We start from the raw sequence: 23,359 nt of genomic DNA, 5'->3' as shown, positions 1-23,359 counted from the left end.
CTTCCTAAGCGCTTTCTTTTAAACAAACTAACACTTCACACACACACACACCCCAGAAGAAACAAATGTGTTTTAGTAATAATGTGATTCAGTACTAAAATTTTAGCTACAGGCACTGCACATTAAGATGACATCATCTGGTAACTCCATCAGTAATTCTGGATCTGTAAGACAGTCAAACAGATGACCTGGAGAAGACAAGCTCCATAGGCTATTATCATTCTCCTCAGACCTCAAATCTCCCTGAACTATGTAGTTTCAGCTTTCTACAGAGGAACAAAACCTTAAAGACTGATAATAATGACTGGAATGCTGATTTATTTTTGCAAATTAGAAAGCAATTAAATATTAAATCGAGCAAGAATACTACATCCTAAAAAGTGCTGTGTTCACATGACAAATGAAACTTGGTTTTATTTATTCATGGCAATTCTTTATAGTTGAATTCTAAACATTCAGTGACAAATTTTATAAAATAAAAATAGAATTTCAGTATCAATTTCTATTTTTTAGCAGAAATAGAGAAGTATGCTAGTTGGGTTTACAAATTACAGTGAATAAGTTGCTCCAACACATTTCTTCAGACCTTTCCTCCAGTATCTCAATCTAAATTTTCCGAATAAGTTAGATCTTATTTCTTTACATACAAAATTCGTAACAGCGAGCTAGATAGACCTTCATTCTGATCTTCATTCTGTTCCTATGTTATGTTTAGCAGAATATAAGTACGTGAATATTATTTTAGAACTATCCATTTATCCATAACCTCCAACAGAAGAAATCTTACTAAATCTCAGTGGATCCTCTTAACACGGTCTGAACATGGCCGGATTTAACATGAATCTGGCCTTTATCTACATGGCAAACGAGTCATCCACACACTTCCCAACATACCTACAATGCTGAAAGTTCTAGTGCTTAAACCTGCAACAGAGCTACAGGTAAAATATATGGATTTCAGAGATTCCTTCTTCTGAGATAAGTATATACAGCTTTACGATATGCAAGCAAGTAAAACTTAAAAGAGCGGGATTTTCAGTATGCTTTTCTGACCTCAAGTTTTCAGAAGTAACGTGCAAAAGTTACACACTACTAATTCAGCTTCCTATTTGGGAAATTTTCCTTGCACCCAAGGACTATATTATCTCACTTGCGGCTGAGGACTTCTCATGCTTGCCATACATCAGAAGGTTTGCACTAGTGCAAATCTGTAAGACAAGCTCTCTTGAATATAAGCATTGCTAACGCAGCTTTCGTTTCCTTACTGATCGGTACAAGAATTTTAAATTAGACTCATGCATGTTAGATAAAATTTTAAACTAGTTTTTAGAAGATGTCAATCTAAATGGCAACTCCAAGGAAGAAATGGTGGAAATGGTTCTTTGGCATCTCTGAGCCCGCCCACCTGACCGTATTCACCAACAGAGGACAGAAAAGAGCAAAGCGTTCCTTGGCCTTTAAATCAGAGACACTTGTTACAATGTTGTCTAGTCACCTTTGGTTTTCTGTGCCTACCACACTGCCCTACATTGTCAACAGATCTACTTCCCAGAAAAAGTCTGCTATGCTTTCTTGTTTTGGCTCAGTGAAATTGCAGGCATACAGCCTTTTTTGTACAAGCCTGGCCATTCAACTCAGTAAAACAGGGACGAAATAACATACAAGGATCTCAGTCTCTTCTGTGATTGCTGTCGGTGTCTTCAGTTTCTTACCATAACCCTGCTGTTGTCCTGGATACCCTTGTTGTCCTGGATACTGCTGCTGTTGTGGTGGATAACCCTGCTGTTGGGGTGGTCCTTGATATGCATCTTGCTGCTGACCATATTGCGAGTTTCCTGTAATATGATTGCAAGAAAGCAAAAACTTAAAGGTATCTACTTTATTAATTGTTTTCCTTCTAAGATGCACAGCCAGCAACACAAGAACAAAATGAAAATGCAATATTGATTTCAAAAACTGAACAAAACAGAACTCAAACCAAACAAGGAATTCGGCCAAACAAACTGCAGTTAAAGCCAATTTTGCAAAGTTGAACTGCAGCATTTTCAGCATCTCTGCCAAACGAGCATTACATTTACTGGAACATCACAGTCATAAGATCATGACTATGCTAAATAAAATAAAAAAAGACAAAATTAAGGACAGCTAGAGAAGAGCACAGACTAGCTACACAAGATCAGCAAGCTGTTTCCTAACAGCACTATAATTATACAAAATATATACACACACAAAAAAGATATACAACTGAACCAACAAATTTATGTTTAAATAAAAATTTCCACTGAAGTAAAAAAAAATCTCTAGAGTGTTTTAGTCATTTTACTATTGTTAGAAATGGCAAATTGTGGTTATATATTTTAGGTGTTTGCAAGAAATTATTCTCGATGCTTCACGTTCCCTGCAATTTTCAAGACAGCCAGCAACTAGTACTCTACAAGAGCTTTGCATGGGTATAAGTTGTGTTGTGCAAGAATTTTTGTCCCGTTACGGGTGGGGGAGGAAAGGGAATGTATGTGCGTATGTGTGTGAAGGTATATAGATACCTCCTTCGTAGTAATGTTGTGAGGAATCCTCATAAGGCCTATCGTAGCCTTGTTCAGGATACGACGGTTGCTGATAACCGTAATCATTATGACCTACATCAATTCGACAAGAGACAGGAAGAAACGTTAATGGCCTCTGAGTGAAAATCCTAAAAATATTTCATTTCTCAGAAAAATGAAAAAAATTTCAACTGGATATACATGAAAAAGAATTTTCAATTGTATTAGCCAAAGACTTATTAGTATGATTTCCTTTCATATTGAATTAACATGTGACAGGAAAAAAAGGCTTAATGCAGTAGTTTTAGCAACACCACAGCAAGGGATGGTCTTAACCTTCTGATAATCCTTGTTGGGGGGGGGGGGGCGGGGGGGGAAGTACTTTATATTTCACTCAAAAAAAAAAAAGAAAGCATTTAGGCCTTTCACATGTAAATAACTTGAATTAAATTAAGATTGAACAAAGAAAGAAATTATCATACTTTGTCTAACACCTGTTCTGCTGATCTCCAATTCAAAAGCATATGCTAAAAGCAGTGTGAAATACAACAAATAAAACTCAATGAAGTTATAAACCACAGTCTACATTAAATTTCACTTTTAAATGACAGAACAGCAACACTCTGTTTTCTCTACATTACAAACAAACCTTCCTTTTCAAAGACTAAAGGCATCTCTGATTAAGAAACCAGTATATGCAGTAAGCACCCCACCCGCTGTTGTTTTTAGAATACATTTTGTCTTACAGATGACCAAAATATATCTTATTATTAACTTGGTCAAGAAGACAAACCAAAATTGTTTCAATTTGAAATTGAATTATACGAAGTATATAAAATTTAGAGCAAAACTTTAATATAAAAATAAGGAAAGAAGAAAACAGTTCTAAAACTTAGCAGTCTTTGCAATTAGTTCTGCAACTGTACCATAGGTTATTAACTGAATCTAGTACAAATACGTCACCTTATATTCTTATATAACCTAAGTCTTATATTTTCTTTATGTTCTGTATAAAAGTAATAATGAAGTAATGATAAAGAATGAATTTTCAGAAGGAATAGGTCTTAGAGAAGTAATATGTGCTACCACAAAGCTATTGATACTAACATCAAATTGCCCTTAGTACAGTAAATTGCCCGTAATCATTTAAAGTTCATGCATATAACAGAAGTTACACAATGAAAGCTTAGTAATTACAAGTTAATACAACTCATAAAATAACTCTGCACATGTATCTCCAAAAACAACACACATAAGCTTATATAGACATGGCTTGACATATTTTAAGATCAATTTAATAGAAATTAAAATTCAAAACAACTTGTATACTTTTATTTGCAATGAGTAGTTGCTTTGGCAATTACACAGCTTTGTATAATTTTTTTTAAATGTTAACATCTACCACATTCCTTGAACTTCATAAGATACCATTAAGTTGCATACACAGTTATCAGAGTAGTCATGAGTCAGCATCTTTGTTCTCTCAGTCTCTGCTCAGCCTAAAACCAGGTTAATTGCAACTTTTCTAAGTTATAACACAATCCAACAGCCTTCAGCACTCTAAATTCCAAGAGGCAGGATGACAGATTTTCGAAATCTGAAAGTTCCAGACTTGTCTTGAAAGTACTGGGGGGACTTCTAAAGAGGATTCACAATTACAATCTCCTCAGGGCAGGGACCATTTTACTCCTTTGTAAAAATTAAACTAAAGGCCCATACCATAGCAGCTATAATACATTTGCATGACTTAAAAAAACTAAACACTACATTAAAAAATAGAATAATTACAGGAAAACCACATCTTTTTAGCAAGTTTTTGCACTTCAGTAAGATTTTTAATAAAAGGATATTGCCCCCTCTCTTATTTATAATAAAGTTATGACTGTTTTAATTAATCTCAATTATACCAGATAAGCTAAGAAACCCTCCACACTTTTAGATAAACCAATTACAGAACTTCATTTTTAAATACTAGAACTGTTGTTAAGAATTTCAGATGGGAATATTACAAGTTACATGCTTTGAATACATTGTAAAATTAACTAGTCATACTAACTCGAACTGTAGTAACAATTCTGAATTTGGAAAGTTTTGTAAACGTGAGGTATGATAAGTTACTATTCTTGCCTCATTCCCTAACTTTGGGCATAGGACTACATTAGTATTGGGCAGGTATAGAAAATGGGAAAGTTAACATTTATGAGAGATTACCATCAGGGTAATATTGCTGGTTCATGCCTTCTGGAGGACCTTGTCCACCATGACTGTATTGGTCCCCATAATAGTCTTCCTGGCCTGAGTACTGCTGTGGTGGGCCTGAAAAACCACAACCAGTCAATACGTAAATAACTTGTTTTCTCTGTTATAAAGCCTGCTAATTTCTGATTTTAGTATGAGAAATATTTCTCAAATGTACTCCCCACCCCTATTGTTGCATTTCAGACAACATATGTAATCTGGTTTACTTAAGAAAAAAAATTATCTATATATACATACACACAGTTTGGCTGCACTAGACTGAGCACATATATATATATATCAAACTTCAGTTTTGAGCTCATTTTAGGAACATGTGTTTAACAGACTAAGGTGTTCAAAATAAAGTTATTTTTTTCTAAAAGGACTGGAAAGAAAAAAGTAAAAAAGAAGCAAGATTGTGGAACATTGTTCCTTTTTTGTAATCGAGCTAATTCAGAACCAAGCAGGTACTCTGTTCCTTTTCTGTTCCTATCACTTAAATATCGAAACAGAATTCTGCATCAGTATATCTGAGATGTGTATTTTTAGATACTTTTTGTCAGAAAGAACTCAAAACAAGAAATACTTGTCTTCATGTTTCATGGTGATACCAGTAATCTGTTGCTGCAAGAATCACCCTTAAAAGGGAAAAAAAAAAAAAAAAAAAAAAAAAAAAAAAAAAAAGAGTCTGCAAACAAAGACTGTGACACCCAATGATTTGCTCAAAATTTGGTGTACGAAAGAAAGTGATTTAAAAATCATTTTAAAATACTGTTATTTAACATCAATGTTAAGAACACTGAAGTGAAGTCCTACCTTGCTGTGGTGGCCTGTATGGAGGAATCTGTCTCTGACCCATCATGTGATTTCCTTGGTTAACTTGGCCCATCATTCCCATAGGAGGCTGCTGCCCCTGGTAATGCTGGCCACCTGCTTGTGGCATGTTGTATTGCTGGGAGGGAGGCTGCTGGTGCATCATTGGACCTGTTAAAGGAAAAGTAGTAACTATGTCTTAGGTAACACATGACTTGCAATTAAATCTTTCCGAAAGAACATGAAAAACCCAACCTTTAAATATGGACCAAAAAAGGCTCTGTATTTCTAGTGCTCTCATATGGATTTGCTGCTTCTAGACCTATGCAAATGCAGGCAATCAACTACAACTAAATTACAAAAGAACGTGTAATAGTACAATAGAACCCAGCCTTATTTAGGCTGCTTTCTAGATGATTTTTTTTCAGACTACATAGATATCAGTTTACTCATGCACAAAGATAACTGAAACACTTTTACCGGTTTTTTGTTTGTTTAAAAAAGTATCTGTAAAGAAAGTATATATGAAAACCTGGTGGTGAAACCTCGGTAAGTCATAGAAAAATTGTTTAACATTGTTAATTCTGGGCATAGTTTTAATATGTATGTAGTTGTTTCAGGTCCACCAACAAGCCACTTCACTGTTATCACAAAATAAACAATTTTATTTAGCTTGTAGAGACAAACCATGAGTACCAGTGAGTTAGGCTATCTCACAACAGACAGTATGCAAAGGCCCACAGGTATACATGCTCCACCCACCACTAAACAGTCCCAAGCAGCCTGTAGCAGAAAAATCTTCTTTCATACCACACTGAACCAAGTTTCTATGAACCAGAGGAAATAACCAGGAAAGGTCAAGTATTGTCCATGTTTTATCAACTGAGAAAAATCTGATTAAGGCTGAACTTGGGGAAATGCAAACTTCAGTAATGAAAACAGACAGTTAAACAACATTCTACTGATACCACACAGCAATGAAAATTGTGATTATGCCACCTCACTGTATGAGATTGTAGGTTAGGTTGATACAGCTATTTAACAAAGAACAGTTTCCTCACTTGCTCTGTAGTGCCACTTCAGAAAAGTTATTCCAGTATTAAAAATATGAGGAGGGAAGAGTTGTTTAAGAAGTTTAGCTCCTTGTTACAACTTATTTTTATAATAACAATAATTCAAATAAGTTAATACATATTGCACACTTTATAATGGTGAAACACTAAGCTTTCTGCCCCTCCCCCCTTTTAATTTATTATACAAACTACAAAGTAGTAACTAGTCTCGCTAGAAAACAGAACAAATCAAAGCACTGAACTCACACAGACACTCCCTTAAAACCTCATCCCAGGAAAAAAAGCAAAGGATCACCTAGTTTTCTGTATGCCAGATTTTGCCATCGCATTTAGCGTTTTTAAATAACTAGATGCTGGAGCACAAGCAGGAAGTCTTATGTGAAACCACACTACTGGAAAATTACCTAGATACAGTCAACACTGACAATGGATTTATGTACGGAAAGGAATACAAAGACACTTAGATCCTGTCTGTGTGGGGTAACAAGAGAAAGTTAAGCCAAATTAATTAATGGTATGAATTCAAAGTGCGTTAGTTAAATCCCATTAAACCCCTGTGCAGAATTTCTCAGTGAGTAGTGGCCTTAGTTCTGTTAAGCTTCATTTTCCTCTGAAGACAAATATTGGCCACTCTTAAAATGATCCAGTTATACTTCTACCCTTCAGCATGGCACTTTGTGTCCACATTTTAAAGTAAAAAAATTATTTAAATTGAAATACTTTGATTATTTTCCACTTAGCAAAAATAGATTTCACTTTTTGAGCTTCTGAGCAAGTAGGTAATTTAGATTATTCCATTTCACTGCTCCTCTGTTTGGAGATACTGAGAAACAATAGGCAGCCTTAGAAAAAAAAAAACCAAAAACTTGTTGCCGTAATATTCCTAGATCTCAAGAAAGCTTGTTAATTAACAATATTAATATTAGTCACAATACAATGTGATAAAATGTGTTGGGTCCCTATGGTGCAATGTAGAGGTTCGCTGTTTGCTTTTTAAATTAGAACTTCATTAATGCTTTGTAGAACCACAATGAGAATTCACTACCCTGTACTGTATCAGGCCCTGTACTGTGTTAGTAACAGAGTGCCTGGCTTCCTTCCAGTTTGGTTCACATCTCTCTTACTAAGAAGATACCTAAAAGAAGACTTTTGTCTTTTGTCTATTGTCTCATTCAACAGAATCATTTTATGCAGTAGTTTTGAGGAGAGAGGGAACTCTGAATTTGTTTTCTTTTGAAAAAAAAATCAAGCCTACAATAAAGCTACATTTATTCATTATTTAATACTTCATGACATAAAACAAACCTAGCATATCCCTTCACAAGACCCAAGTCAAAAACTTAAGACCATTAGTTCATGATCTAAGACCTTCTAATATTTGTAGCACACTTTTACATCCCACTTAAAATACAGCTCTTGAATGCCCAATCAGGTCACAACAAACTACGTTCAGTGGAAGCAGTGATCTCTTCCAGACTTAGATAAGGCTTCACATACAGAGATTTACAAAACTGTGCGCTGCAAATGAATGCTCACTGCTTTCAAAAAGTCTCCTTAGAAACTCATTTTTGATGAAATTCTAGAAGTATTTATTCCAGAGAGGACAAATATCCAGTTTGTACAGAGTCCAAAATGAGTCCAAGAAAATAGTGTAGAACTATCCCTGTAAATAAGCAAGTACACCAGAAGACTACTGTCTTTCCAAGAAACTATTTTAACTTTGGTAGCGCAAAATTATAAATGTTTCTGTACATTCAGAAGGCAGCCTTCACTCATCAATATACTGGAAGCATTCCTAGGATAAAAATCTGAAGAAAAAGATGCTAAGAAGTAATACTGTAGGTCCTGTGAGGAATGCAGACAATTTTGGTAGTCAAACAGGCATCTGAAAAATGCACGGCGCAGACACAAATCAGTCTTATGCAATAAGTGAATGTATAAAGCAAGTCAGACAACAGGTGCAAACTGAAATGCTCAGTTCAATTTAATTAAAAATAGTCTACATTATCAGGAATATTCAACATTTTCCTCAACTGCTCGTTTCAAAGTTGTCTACACTTACTAAATGAAAAAACCTGTCTCTGCCCTAGCCAGTGCCTCATAAGGACTTGCACACCGGGAAGAAAAGGTACATAGATTTAAGTGAAAACAGGCTGGTACTTGATCTTCTAAGTGCAGTGACCTGGTGGCAGTCTCCTGATAAGAAATGACTTCAGGAAATAGACCACCTCATCTTCAGACATGCAAGATGAACAGAAAGAAACAGAAATGCAAACTAGAAGCGGTTCTTAGGTAAACCTAACAAATCTGAGACTAGAAGTGCATTGAGGATGAAAGAGCTGCAGAAAAACTTAGCAGTTTAAAAATGTCTCCTCAGCTTCGTCTCTTCTGCTGAAACTCAGATACTGGTGATGGACAAGAGTAACTGCTGACACAGTTGAAACTTCTGAAGAAGCACAGAAGCGAAGAACCCCAAATGAACTGGTGGCTTGGCTGTTCCAATTGAAGAGCTATGGGAGCCTCCTGGGTATAACAAAAAAGCAACACTATACAAGCTACTGTTCCTTCAGTCTTCAAAAACACATTGGTTTTGCTGTTAAGAAGAGGTCTATTCTTCTGGCATTTCACAATGTGTGCTCGTATCAACAAAGCAATTAGATATCCACATCTACAGTATCAGCAAAGTACATCACGCCAGATTCACCTGTCATTGCGTCCACTGTTACATAAATAACAATATATACCTAGCAATGCAGCAGTTCTCAGTAAAACTTTTTTGGTGTTGTTCTTCATGCTTACAAAAAAAAAATTGTATTTAAGTGATGGTGATAGCGCCTGCAAGAGCTAGCTGAGGAACTCTACCACAGGGTAAATTTCACTTCCAATTTTCTCAAGATTCTTGACAAAAACTACAATTCAGATGTACTTGGTCAAGTGAACCAAAATCTTAAAGGTGTTTTAACGTGAAGGCGGTTTAAGCAGTACCTCAAAACACTTTTGAGGATACAACATTTTTTGCTACTCCTAATGTATGATTTAGGCTGCAAACAAAAGGTAGTAGAAACTTATCCACACTTGCTTACTCCACAAAGTTCTCATCTCAAACTGAACCATAGTTTAAGGTGTCATTTAAGAAAAAAATACATACAAATAAGTCACACAAAAAAATTCCTTAGTTACCAGCATCACCTTTCTTCCCTAGGGTAAAACGTGAAAGAACAAGTACTGTGGCCCTTCTGTATATCTTTGTTTTTTTCCAGATACAACTGCAGTGTCTTCTACAGCTAGACATCCTACAAATCCTGCTATAGCATGATAGCACTCCAGAATGTGGAAGCAATTCTGTTTCTCTCTAATAGGTTAGATGTTAAAAAAATTGAGACTGCCTTGCTTTGTCCATGACATCACAGCTACTGTAAGCAGCTGAGGTATTGAAACGTAACAGCCTCTGCTTACACAGGAATGAACAGATGGCAAGTCATTCACAAAAGGTCCTCAATGTTAGAAATTATTTGATCCTATCTGTCATACCCTGAACATGTTTGTATTTCAGATAACATTGGGTGTTTCTATCTTTATGTTCCTTTATGCGGACAACAAAAGAACAGGAATTCTGCACCTGCCTCATCTCTGCTGTCTCTATGATGTCTTCATATTTGCTTGGAATTGAAAGAGCTCTGAAACGATAATGAAACTTTTGTAAGCTTATATAAATGAAACTGTCATAAAAAAAACCCTCAGCACCAGATTCAACAACTGGTCTTCTGCAAATGATCGAGTCAAAACGATATTCTCATGTAGACTCCACCTGTTAGAAGTAAACTAGCTCCCCACCCCCACCCCAAACAACATATAATGCTCATTAAATACAGACTGGGGAGTTTTGTCAACTTCACATCAAGTGCTTCTGGCAAGGGAACAGAATCCTAGCAAAAGGATCTGAGAAACACATTTTCTGAGATGGCCAAGCTGTAAGTTCTTGGTCCTTACTTCTAAAGTATTTGAATTCTACTGCTTATTGTTATTCTCTGACTGTGGAAGATCTGTTCAACATAAATAAGAGGAATTTCCATGGAAGAAAAATCATGCTTACACCTCCCCTCTGAAAAGTAAAAATTTGGCAAGACTTGTAATGTTTCATTCAGCATAAGTAACTTCCCATACAAAAGCAGCAATGCACCCAGAAGAAAGGGGGTTCTTCCACATCCACTCAGCTCCTGCTGCTTCCTATCTTTTCCAAGAAGGTAGCCAATATTCCTTGCAGGTGTCAAAGGCTGCTACAGTACCTTTTTAATTAAGAATAAACTACAGAATCTTCCATTTAAAATACTCTGCTTCCCAAGTCCACAGTTACTAAAATTGGTCTTTGGACTATATAAACACAACACAATAAAAAATATGCTTCTCACTTAAAATATTCCTGTTGTTAGTATTTTACAAACTAGTGCAAATCAATAATATGTACAAAGTAGAGACAGAAAGTAAATCCAACAATGAATTCTGTTACTAATTGGCACTTTTCTCTAACACCATCTGCCTCAAAATGTATATATACACATCAAGAAGCCTTGATCAAGATCAAAAGTTAGATCAGAACTTTTCTGCAAGTTATGGTATCCATCTATTACACGATAGCGTGCTTCTTGCCTTGAAGTACTGGCCTCATTCAGTACACAGTAGACACTATTCACTGAAAAGCTATTTCAATATTTTTTTTCCTCCTGATCATGTGAGAAGCCATACCTAGTCAAACACTAAAGACAGAATCATTAATTTACTCATGGGTTCTCTTATGACGCTCACCTAAAATGTCCAAATCTTCATAATGAATATACTTTCACAACACTCCTGTGGAATCAGATGGTATCATAATCTCACCATCAGATTCATTCCTCTACAGATGGGAAATCCATGCAGGGAAAGATTAAGGTCAAGATCATCTACTAATTTTTAACAGCCAAAACTTGAAATGCTAAGACCTTAGCTTGCAGAATATTCAGCATTATATTTAGCTAGTGCTGTTATTAACTGACAGATACAGCGAGATCTTTCATTCTCAATATGAATCACCCCTTTAAGACAAAGAAACAAAGCATGCTTAGGGGTTCACAAATGTCTCCTGACAAGAATACTGAGGCTCAGAAATTCTGGTTCATTTCTGTTTCTGAATGTCAGCACAAACTATCAGTTAAGAAACCTTTCAAGTCATAATCTGTTTATTCCCTTTTTGTTAAACTACATCTCAATGCATCTCCTAGTAGCTCATTATTGTTTATTCACTTAGAAGAGGAGCCTGCAGCATCCATGCTTTGCTGAGACCTCTGCCCAGCCAGACTGGATCTTGGCTCTCACAGATTTCTCCTCCATTCTGTCCCCTGCTGTCCTGTCCTGGAGTCATAAGAGAGTGAAGATACAAATATATTTCCTCTCATTTGTCACCAAATTTCAATAAAAATGTAACAACTAATAGAAGAAAATGGAGGAAATTTATTAAGTAGACCTGACTGGAAATATTCTTAGGTCAAAAACCTGAGCTACCAATATGTAAAACACACACACCTTCAGACTTAAAGACTTCTTCCCCCATAGATATTTAAAATTTGACCAATTTGGGACAATATTTTCATTGAAACAGCAAATAGCACCTTGCTGGCATGACAATTTCAAAGCCTTACTCTAAAGCAAGGGGCACTGTACTCCTACAATTACATATGAAGTGCTCTATTTACTAATGCTTTTGAGAGATATTGAAATATTTTAAAGAATGTAATTCTTCATCCCACTGTCAGCAATGGCTCACTACTTCTGTGAAACTTCTGAAACAAAACAAATCAGCCGTGAAGCAGACACCTGGAATGGAAAGTTTTGGCCTAAAGGGTCAAAGTTTGGCAAAATTAGTTACCCAATGTGAAAGATTACTGTGGCCCTAAGTGCAGGCAATGGTACCAGCTCGTGTTCTTAGAGAACTTGCTCTTGTTCTTGAACCTATAATTTGGTTAGATACAGCTTTACTCCCCAAAGCCACTTAAGCATTATTATTTGTACAGAACACAAACCTTTTAAGTATCTTTCTGCCTAACTTCTAATGAGCAATTTTCAAGTTTGACAGAGTACTAAAAATACAGAAGGGAAATATTACAAGGAAGAGTAAAGAACACTACTTTGAGATGGAACAATCACTAGTCCCAAACTGTAAGCCAGTCACACAAATAAAGACATTTTCTGTAGAGCTACTTAGGGGATAGCTCTCTCACACATACTGCTACCATATTTTTTGCTAACTCTCTGCAAACAAAAAGTTTCAACTGACCATGCATAGGACTTGTCCAAAGCATCTCAGGACATTTACAAAGTTACTCCACTGACTATTGCCCAGAATACACAGGTAACTTGCCAGTTCAGATACAGTAAAAAATACTTCTACTTGTGATTGATTCCTCTGCTGTTAAATTTTTTAAAAAGTGCCATTAACAACATGGACAAAGGACTGTGACTTCTCACTTTCACTACCAGTAAGAAAACTGCAGAAACAGCTGTTTTGTCTTGATTTATTTTCAGTCTCTCAAGTCTTTTTGTCTGTTTTGACCTTTTCTGTGATCTAATAATGAAACTGATTAGTATTACCTGGCCTGTTTGTGCACCCCAGGACCAAGAAGTATCTACATTAAAAAGCAGAGTTCCAGTCTCCAATGAGAGCATACTGCAGTAAGAACCACCTATGCCACTGGAAGTTTATTTTTTCTACAATGTCCAGGGAAAGAGTCTTAGGGGAAAAAAAACCAAACATGTTCTCCTACAGCATCAGAAAGAGAGATGCTTCAGCTAATATATCCATAACAGTTCATACGTACTGGGAAAAAAACATGCTGTAAACTAGGTAGAAGCATTTTAAAAAAAAAACAGTTCTGCAGTATGTCTTCTAGCAGGTGGTGTGTCCACATCCAATGTAGTAGGAGACTTAACAGGTAAGCTGAAAATATTGCTTGCTGACTCATGGAGCACATTCATAAGAATATGCAGTATATAAACAATTCAATAATTTTGTCTGTTGCGACTCTAATGCAATATTTTAATTCTGCAATGTCCTTGTGCTTCAACAAGGACATTAACAGGACACATCATCTGTTTATGCTATGCAAATATCCTAGACACAAAATTAGTTTTGTATTTTACTATATACACAAGGACATCTCCTGAAAACAGTAGGGAGTAGCGGATTAGTTGCTGGAACTGAATTTTATTTCTTTAAGATTAACAGACATTCCACGCTAAAACAGCATGCAGCAGAGAACAAAGATTAATTAGGTATAAAAACCTGAGGGCTACCTGACTACAATTTTTCAGTTTACCCAAGAGACTGAAGAGTAGAAATGTTTTATCAACTTGAGCAATAACAACACTCAGGTAGAAGTGTAAAGTCTGAGAAAGATAAACAGTAGTTCAAACTTAACTGATGAAAGCAGATCCACTCCCAATTCTCAGACAATACCTGAAAACAGTTCAATTCTGCAAATAAATAAAAAGTCACCAACACATGGGAGAAAGGAGATGTAGAGTCCTCCAAACATGGATACAAATGCATTTAGAGAAGAAAACCTGTAAGACAAGACCTTTTAAAAAAGGTCTGTACCTGAGATGTTTGTTTTTTACAGAAGCTAACAAGCACCTCACTTACCTTGGTTTGGTTGCATGTTCATGTTCGGTCTGGGACCATAGTTGCCCATAGGCTGTCCCTGGCTCATAGTCATCTGATTCTGCACTGGCATACTCTGTGAGGATGGCACTGAGTGATTATAGCCTCCCATTGACCCATGGCTACTAGAAGGCATGTTCATGGAACTGTTTGTCATATTGAGTTGGTTAGGTCCAGGTCCTTGCATAGGCATGTGGTTAGGTCCTTCAGAAAGAAAAACAGGGGGAAATGTTCAACATTAAGTATCATAAAACAAGCAAATTAGTCCTACTGAATTATACAACTAAATAAAAGTTATTAAATACAACCGCACTGAAACAAAGCTAAAAGTTTGCTCATTACTTCCAAACTTCAAAAAAAAAAGTTAACAAGTTCAGCTCTACTATGCAATACATTTTCTTTTGTTGAGCACGTGAAGCTACTAAAAGGTGTAAATTATCATATAGCTCATCTTATATCCATATCATACGTGAAACTAGTCTTTTTAGTACTTGCACAACACGCCCTGGATTTTACCTGAAATGCACAAGACCAGTTTAACAGCCAGCTTGGTAGCTCTATCACAGCTGCAATTGTTACAATAGCTCTAACATTTCTGTTTATTCAAAAAACTGTACTAGACACTTTTCTGAAAATAACAGTTAATACATTACTTTTTTTTTCCCCAGAAGTCAGACAGCATTGACATGGTACAAATATATGTAGACTAAAAATGGCTGAAGGCATATTTAACTTGGCTTGAACATATAATCTAGAGCCAATATGCTGTATTTATAGATTACTAGGGTGGGAGATGATGAGTGGAAGGACAGCCAATAAATTATCAGCTCACCTCTCATGCTTGCAAAGATGCAAAGGAAGAGCAGCAACCTGTTCATATACCCATGAGGCCAACATCTCTTCACCCTTTATTTCCCCTCTTCCTGACAACACAGGTTAAAATTGGATTGTTCTCTGAATTATAATCTACACTCAATGGGTATTTTAAAAAGTGTAAGCATTACAATATCATCTGATCAGTTTACTCATTACTTTAGCTGGCACAAGTGAGCAGATACTATGACTAAAATTAGTAAGAGGTGTGATTGGATATAAATGACTAGTGAAAAAGGTAAATGAAATGCAAGGACTGTGCAAATGACAAGCACCACATGAAGAGTTTACGAAGATATGTACAACAAAATCATGTGACGGAATAGGTCAACCCTAAAAAAAAGACAGGTGTTGATATATACCGAGGTCACCAAGAAGATGCCATTGTTGACAAACATGCCACATTTTTTTGTTAAGCTACAAAACCCTAAAAATCACAGAAAACAGAAGAGGAGCCTAAAAGAAACTATGCCAGTAGAGTTGTAGGAATATAGTGGTTTGGTTACATATATACCCATGCAAAAAAAAAAAAAAAAAAAAAAAAAAAACCACACAACCCAAAACAAAAAAAAAAAAAAAAAAACACCAAAACAATCACAACCAAAAAAAAAGTCATGCCCAAAGAAACCCTGCATGTGCCTTCAGATATAAACAGCTCCCGAGTCCTATCTTGGCTAAAGAAACAACTGCACTAATCTAGGACAGAACAAAGGCACAACTAAGGACAGAGCTCTACACAAGGTCAGAGAGGCAATACCAACTGACCCGCAAACAAAAAGATGCAGAAGAAAAAAGGATAATGATCAAGGAACACGGCTAGTAAAAGCCAACATGAAGAAACAGAGAGTAAGTTCAAGGATATGTTTATCATCTCGTCCTTTTCAAGACACTTTACTGAAATGAACACATCAGCTTATTTTATCAAGCTGAAAAAGGTATCATACATGCAGTTCACTGTTCCTGCAAAAAAGGTGAGCAGAGATTGCACAACAAATACAGGAAAAAAACCCAAAACACCCAGTTAACAGGATTATGATCACAACAGAGAACTATAGATGACTATACTGTCCCATCTTCAATTCAACACTGCCTAACTCTTTGTCAGTCAGAATGTGGAGACAGCTCAATTCCAGAAAAGTGAGATCATCTCTAGTCATGAGATCAATCACCAGTGTGTTAAGTAAAACTAAGGTGAATCTCCAGACTGTAGTGCCAAGCAACTGCTAGAAGACTACTTTCTTAATTTCTTTTCTAAGAAAAGGAAGGAATACAAAGGGTTAGTACCAGAAAGTCAGGGTCTAGGAGTGGTTTTATCCCTTTCTGTTTAAAGGAAGAAATTTAATAATAGATTTCAGAGAGCTAGCCAAACACACAGTGGAGTAAGTTTTTAAAACCTGATAATGTAAGAAGCAAAACGGGGAATCCAAAAATCATTGTAAGACAGAAGTTGCAAAAAACAGACCACGTTCTCTAAAAGGTTGGTTTAAACTTCATGTCTCAGGTAGCACCAAAACAGGAGAAAGCACTCAAAAAAAAACTGACACAAAGTGTCAGGCATGAATATGTGCTGGACTCAAAATCAGGTAGTTTGATACTGAGATGCTAGAAGACAAGGACACAGGAAAAGCTAAGACCACAGTACCAAAAAACCTTGCAAATGCAAAAATAGTAAGAAAACACTTCACAAATTTTTTTTTTTTATAGTTTACCAAAATATTTTACAGGGTTCTCCTGCACATAAGGACACAACAGTTGGTTTGTTTGAGGTTTTTTTACATATGGATAAGTGAAATGGAAAGAACAGAATACAAATGAAAGATGAAATGCCTATCTGCCATTAAAATAACTGCTTTAAATGCTGTACTAATTAGATTATTAGATTTGGTGGTATAATAAAGTTAGTGGAATAAGTATCTATCTTCACTATAAACAGAACTCCTTTTTCCTCTTAACCACTTATAGATAGTATCTTAGCTCTGAGAAGCTGTAAGCCAGCCTAAGTGCATCTGAGACTACACTTGCAAGAAGGAAAGAAGACTTTGAGAGAACTTGCTGGTAATACACAAGCACTTGTTATTCAGAAAGGTCACCTACCAGTGCCAGGACAAAGGTCAAAGAACCCTACAGCTAGTCTCACCTTTCACCTTTTTACATATGGTAAAACAAGTTCAAGAAATCAGGAAGACAACTTGCCACCAGCACACCCAGTTCATATCCTTCCAAATCCAGAACCACCCTTCACTTTGCATCACATGAATTCCCAGTCAATGTAACTCTCCAGTCAGTAATTTTTTCAGGTAAAAGCCATTATCTGTCACAGGTACAGATAACATTCAATTCCACCATAGGCTGAAAGAGGTCTGTCATGACTGTCTTCCCCAGTACAAGAATAGAGACACTTGTTTGTCAGGGGATGCAATTAAGGGTCTCAACAGCACCTGAGATCCTTTACTAACCAAGAACACAAGTACAAGAAAAATCACCCTTTGCCCTTTAGGTAACATGACAGCTCTATGGCAGAAGTTTAAAACAACTCGCTCTGACCATCACTAGGCAGTTATTTTAATACTCACATCAATCCTTCCACCCATACTCTGGCCTGTGGAAGTCCCTACTCAGATAAAGCCTTCCAGAAATTCTTAGCTGCTATTTTTGAGCCTGGATTTTACTTCTTCCAGGTTGGTCAATTCCAGATTGTCAACCCTGGATTCTCTGTTTGCACATTACTAACTTTATTCTTTTTGGACAGCTCATCTCTTCAGATACTTAAGGTTTTGTATCTGTCTATTACAAAGCACCTATGTAACTTAGGGAATAAGTGCTGTATAAACAGAAAGAAAATGCATACGCTGTAGAACTTGCTACAAGTACATGTCTATGAAATACAGAAAGGCTCATATACAGGCAAACTAGCAATCACTTTAAAAATATTCAACTATCCACTTAACAAGATTATTCTGTTCTTCCTTTTCCAACACCTAACTACAGAAGGATTTTAGCATGCCTTTCTGGTATTAGAGATGCCCTCATCCTAATCTGTCTATCTTTACATCCTCAGAGACAACCTTAAACAGAGAAGGAAAGGAACCGACATTCAAAAAAGGGAGTATGTTGGAAAAAAGGCTAAATTAAAGCTTAGCTGGAAACTGTATTTAAGTATCTGTTGAGGTGAATACCAAAACAAACCTATTTACCTTTCATGTATTTTCATAAGAGCTCTTTTCTTATTCTATCTAATTACAAAATATGTATGTTTAAGGAGTGACTTTTCTCTCCCATGGCTCGGCAGTGAAGTTATTATGCTCACATTGTGACTCAGTAATCCTTCTCCTTGGAAAAGATCATTATAATAACAATAATATGATTACACTAGAGGGTCAAAAAGACTGATTTGAGAGGCAGTGCTAGTCTCCCTGGGAGCTGATGAATCTTAAATGGATACAAGGACTCCACAACCAGAATAGCTCTGCCCTGCTTAGGGAGCAGCATATTTGCTCCTTCCACTCCAAATGCAGACCATGACCAACAGGTATGATGAAACTAACTTCTTCTCTAGGTCTTTCATTACACTTCTTACACATGGCCTCTGGAGGCTATTCAGCTATTATTCTCAGAAAAACCATCACTATCAGGTCCATTTTATCAAGATCTGCACAGAAATTACGGACTACAGCAAGCATTGTATTTTTTACTTCACATTAAGTCTCACATAGCTATTTAATGTGTTTGCCGTCATGGAGCTTGTGACCACCAAGAGATGAGTTTTCAAAGACCTTTTGACAGCAGTTTTCTTTCTTGGAAGAATCAATACCTTGAAGAGCTTTTGTATGAAAGGTTCCTCCATACAAAAAAAAAAAAATGAAGGGGTCCTGAACAAAAGCAATCCTGGGAATGCAATTTTAAGCTGAAAACCAATTCACATGAAATAGGCAGTATGACTTTATGAGTGGAAATTCCGGAAAACAGCCTCTATATAAAGAAGCAAGCTTTTCCAGGGCCTACTCCATTCTGATCTGACTGCTAAAGGGAATAGTTACCCCAAAGCCAGTACCGGTAGATACAAGGTGGAATTTTATCATCTTGTTTCACTGCTTTGCAATAAAAAGAAAAGTGCTTGGGAAGTCAGAAACAAAACAGTATGGCATAAAAACTGACTTAAAATTTACACCTAGAACAATAAACTGGAGGCCATTTCTTCACAAATCCCTTACGATTCAACACATCTTCAATAATAAAGAACACAGGATTAGCAGAAGCTGGATGACTCTGTATAAAAGCAACTTTTAAAAAAAAAATTTACCCACGTTCGAAACACACTCTTTAAGATGTATCTATTTTATTATTATCTAATTATTTAGCTACAATGATTTCACATTATCTTTTTATGGAAGGATTTGTGTTCACTCAGCCACAGGCCAATACCTTTTCCCAATAAGCTTTCTAAAGCCAGCTGTACTGCACAGTTTCAAACAGACTAAATTTAGCCAGTTCTGTTCATCAGAGGAATGCTGTGTGTCAGCTACATCAAAGCCCAAGGGCAGCCTGATAAACACTGAATACAGGTCACGTAGCTCTGTAGCTAACAAACTCTAAGAGAGCTTGTACTCGGGGGCATTCAAAGCAGTTTTGTCATCAACAATCTAGTATCCCTTGAGCCCCCATGTCGTTTCAGTTGCCAGGCAACGCTGGTGTTAATGTCTTAGAGGAGAAAAACTTACCAGGCATCTGGCCGTTCATCTGGTTCTGCATGTGTGGTGCAGGAGGGCCCCCACCTACCATACCATCTGAAGACATGTTGTGTGAGCGTGGAGGTGGGGGAGGGCCGCTCTGACTCATCCCTCCCGGACCCATAGGCATATTCTGTGTGGGTGGCTGAAAGGAGACAGTTTAGTCAAACATGAGAAGCAGTTAGTCTGACAAATATATTATATGTACATATGGTACAGCAGTTGCCTATATTGTTCAGCATGGTATGAAAGAAAGCACTGAAATGCATTTCTTGCTCGTTCCGATATGTTTAATCCCTCCCAATATTAATTTTGGCAAAAGATTTAATTATTTCAATCCATTTTACATTAAGTATGACATGCAGACAACACCACAGCACCTTCAAGCACCGCTTTAAAACAAACAAAAATACAAATCAATGCCTCATTAAAAAATCACATCTGAACAGTTTATGATTGCTGGAGTCACTCCCTCCTACAGACTCAAAAGCTTTCCTTCAAAGCAACATTTGTTGAGCAGAAAAATAACTCTTCTTTGTAACTGTCTCACATGAACAATTTGTTGCTGTTAACAGACCTTGCACCAGGACACCACAGGTACAACATGAGATTAAAGCCTCTGAATGCTCACAGACTAGCAAAAATTTGCACCTGGGTGTGGTAAAACGTTTGCGACCTCTTCCCCTCTCTCCCCCCAAGCACTGAAGGCCTAGTTCGTAATTTCATGCCAAACACCCCCTACAGACTGGAAGCACATTAGTGCTGGCCTCCAAAGGTCCAGAGACAGCTGCCTAGAAAGGATGTTTTTGGCAAATTTCCTAATGAAATTGTGAGGAAAATAACTGAATAACCTTGAGAGTTCAGAGAGGGAGAGCAAGAAAAACAATAAACACAAGGGGGAATTTTTCTACTCACAGCAATGTAAGGAGATGCAGAAATAGCTAGTAGCCAGCTTTGTTTTACTACCAAAAAACACCTGCAAGACTGTACGATCCTCCTCACACACCTCAGCTTATTCAGGGGAATAAAAAAAAAATCATCTCTGTGAGTGTGAACACCTAAGTCTCTGGCTTTTGAGGACCCTCTAAACACCGTAACTATCCACGCAAAACCCCTTCTGTGAGACAATTGTGTGTATATTTTTCAACATTTCTCTTCATAGAAAGGGTCTGCACCCTTGGTTCTAAGTTCCCATCTAGCTCAGCCCCCCTTATACCACCAACACATACTCATCAGGAGGTTCACAAGACAAGACATAATACAATCATTTGGAAAGCATTACGCTTTTCTACTGTAAGGCAGGACCCCTTCTTGGCCTTGAAGATATCAAAATCAGGGTGACACAGAGACACCTGTATTCACTTGCCAGAGGTAGGGTAAGAACAGTACTAATTTATTTTCTCAATGTTTCTTCAAATACCTCAAGCAGTTATTATTTTTCCCTGCAACATTTTTAAGATGTCCTCAAGAAATCAGTGAAGGCTTTTTTTCAGCAGGAGAAAAGGAAGATGAAGGAACATGCAAGCAAGTAGGCTACTTCTCTTACTAAATTCCTTTTACTCCTCCACAATGAAGAAAATGACGTTTTATAAGTAAGTTTCTTCCTTATCCTATAGCAGAAGTGGCAGAAAGCAGAAAAGGTAAGAGTGAAGGCAGTTCCACTCCCTGAACAGTGTGAGCAAAATGCTGCACCATTTTGTTTGATCTTCCTCAACCAGTGAGCAACCAAAGGAAGGCCACTTCAATCTCTTCCTTCCTTTCACCTTCAAAAGCTCACTTTCATCCTACTTTTGCACCTAACAAGTTACCTAAAACTGCTATATGGAGAAACAAACCAAAAAAGAAATCGGAGACTTCTTAATTTTTATTTAGCAAGTATGTTTTGGAATAGCAGCAAAACCAACATACTTGGTACCTCCACATGAGCAGCTAGAGCTCAGAACGTAACAGCCCCCCTCAGCAGAGAGCAAAGCCAAAAACCATCCAAGTTGAAATATTTTCAGAATTTAAATGTACTTCTTAGATTTCTAGTATAAATCATTAGTAAATCAAATGTTCCCACAACATGCTGATAATGAAAAATACTAAAGTACTAAAAAAAATATTAGATCATACCTAGGTTTCAGCTATCCTGCAGCTGTTACTGCACAAACGTGGGCATGCCCTTACACACATAATGTTGGATGAACAAACATCCGAAGTTTATTTGGGACAAAACTATATATTCCAACTCTTGAAATTTATTCTGGAAGTTTTCAAAACAGCTGTTGTTTAACATTAAGACAAACACCACAGTGATCCAAAACCAGATTTGAGAGCACAAGTGTTCAAGGAATACAGAGAAAAAAAAAAAAAAAAAAAAAAGGATTACAGAATTCTCCATTGGATATAAAAACCTCCAAGAGACTTCACAAACCAAAGGGAATTGGGAGAACTGAAAGAGTAATTAAAAACAACCGAAGAGGTACTACAGGAAAGTAGTTTATCAAGAGGACCTTCTGGATATGGAAACAGCCCAAAGACCTGTGTGAACGCATTTCAGATTCTTGAAAATAATGCAAGTCAGTCCAAGCTGCTAAAAAATTCAGTCTTTCATTAAAAGAAACTACCCCTAAGATGACTAGAAGTTAAGCGAACACTGTACCTCTTTTTATAAAAAAGTAGCAGGACCAGTTCTAGGAATCATAAACCTGTGAGCCTTGACCCCCAAGCTACAAGTAAACTGATGAAAATAATTAACAGAATTATAAAATGCTAAGGATGATAAAAATAAAGATGAGTTAGTAAAGTGTCAATATATGGAAGTCATCTCTTTCTAATCTATTAGAAAATTTCAAAAATATGTTAAAACCACTTAGCTGCATATTTAATACAAGAGTTGTTGAGGTGTACACATTTTCACGGATCAGAAACTGCCCTTAGTGAAGAAATAAGTAATAACCTGACAGGAAGTTCAAAGAATAAAGAAACATAGTAGAGGTCCCCTGAAAATATTTGTTAGTAAACGTCAACATCTGAAGATGTTGCAAAACTAATTACTGAAAACTGTGGATGAAAGGAGAAGTAGAATGGTGCCAGGTAAAATTCAACATGGATAGATACAGGGCAATTACACTGAATTTTGGACAACTCTTCAGAAAAAGGAAATTCCTATTGTAACTAATTCAGGGGGAAAAAAAATTGACCACTCCCACACGGTTTGGTGGAAAAAAATTAAAAAATACATAAAACCTATTAATAACACCTGTGTTCACTTTCTGATTATCTTCAGTACTTGATGTACCAGAATTGAGATATAATATGCACCAAAAAAAAGCCATGGCATTTGTGTTAATGATACAAGTTCAGTTTGAGGAAAGCAATCACAGAAGGATACCGTAGAAGCAGAACGATTCCAAA

The 23,359-nt window shown here is 36.6% G+C and overlaps 1 protein-coding gene across 3 annotated transcripts in view; it reads right to left on the bottom strand.

The window, feature by feature from the left end:
- The window catches only part of SS18 (SS18 subunit of BAF chromatin remodeling complex), a 42,627-nt gene that overhangs the window by 4,732 nt on the left and 14,536 nt on the right, over positions 1-23,359 (bottom strand). Inside the window, exons 4-9 of one of the 3 annotated variants that reach the window (XM_080382027.1) lie at positions 19,952-20,105; positions 14,343-14,564; positions 5,598-5,765; positions 4,755-4,859; positions 2,544-2,636; positions 1,713-1,835 (exon numbers count right to left, since the gene is read on the bottom strand). In XM_080382027.1, coding sequence (XP_080238153.1) covers positions 1,713-1,835; positions 2,544-2,636; positions 4,755-4,859; positions 5,598-5,765; positions 14,343-14,564; positions 19,952-20,105 — 865 coding nt within the window. The remainder of the gene's footprint in view (positions 1-1,712; positions 1,836-2,543; positions 2,637-4,754; positions 4,860-5,597; positions 5,766-14,342; positions 14,565-19,951; positions 20,106-23,359) is intronic. The other 2 variants (XM_080382028.1, XM_080382029.1) reach the window with 2 other exon arrangements.

Source organism: Falco punctatus, assembly GCF_963210335.1.
Source record: "Falco punctatus genome assembly, chromosome: 3".
Taxonomy (NCBI): Eukaryota; Metazoa; Chordata; class Aves; order Falconiformes; family Falconidae; genus Falco; species Falco punctatus.
Note: the sequence above shows the minus strand (reverse complement) of the source record. Positions and strands in the feature narration are given on the sequence as shown.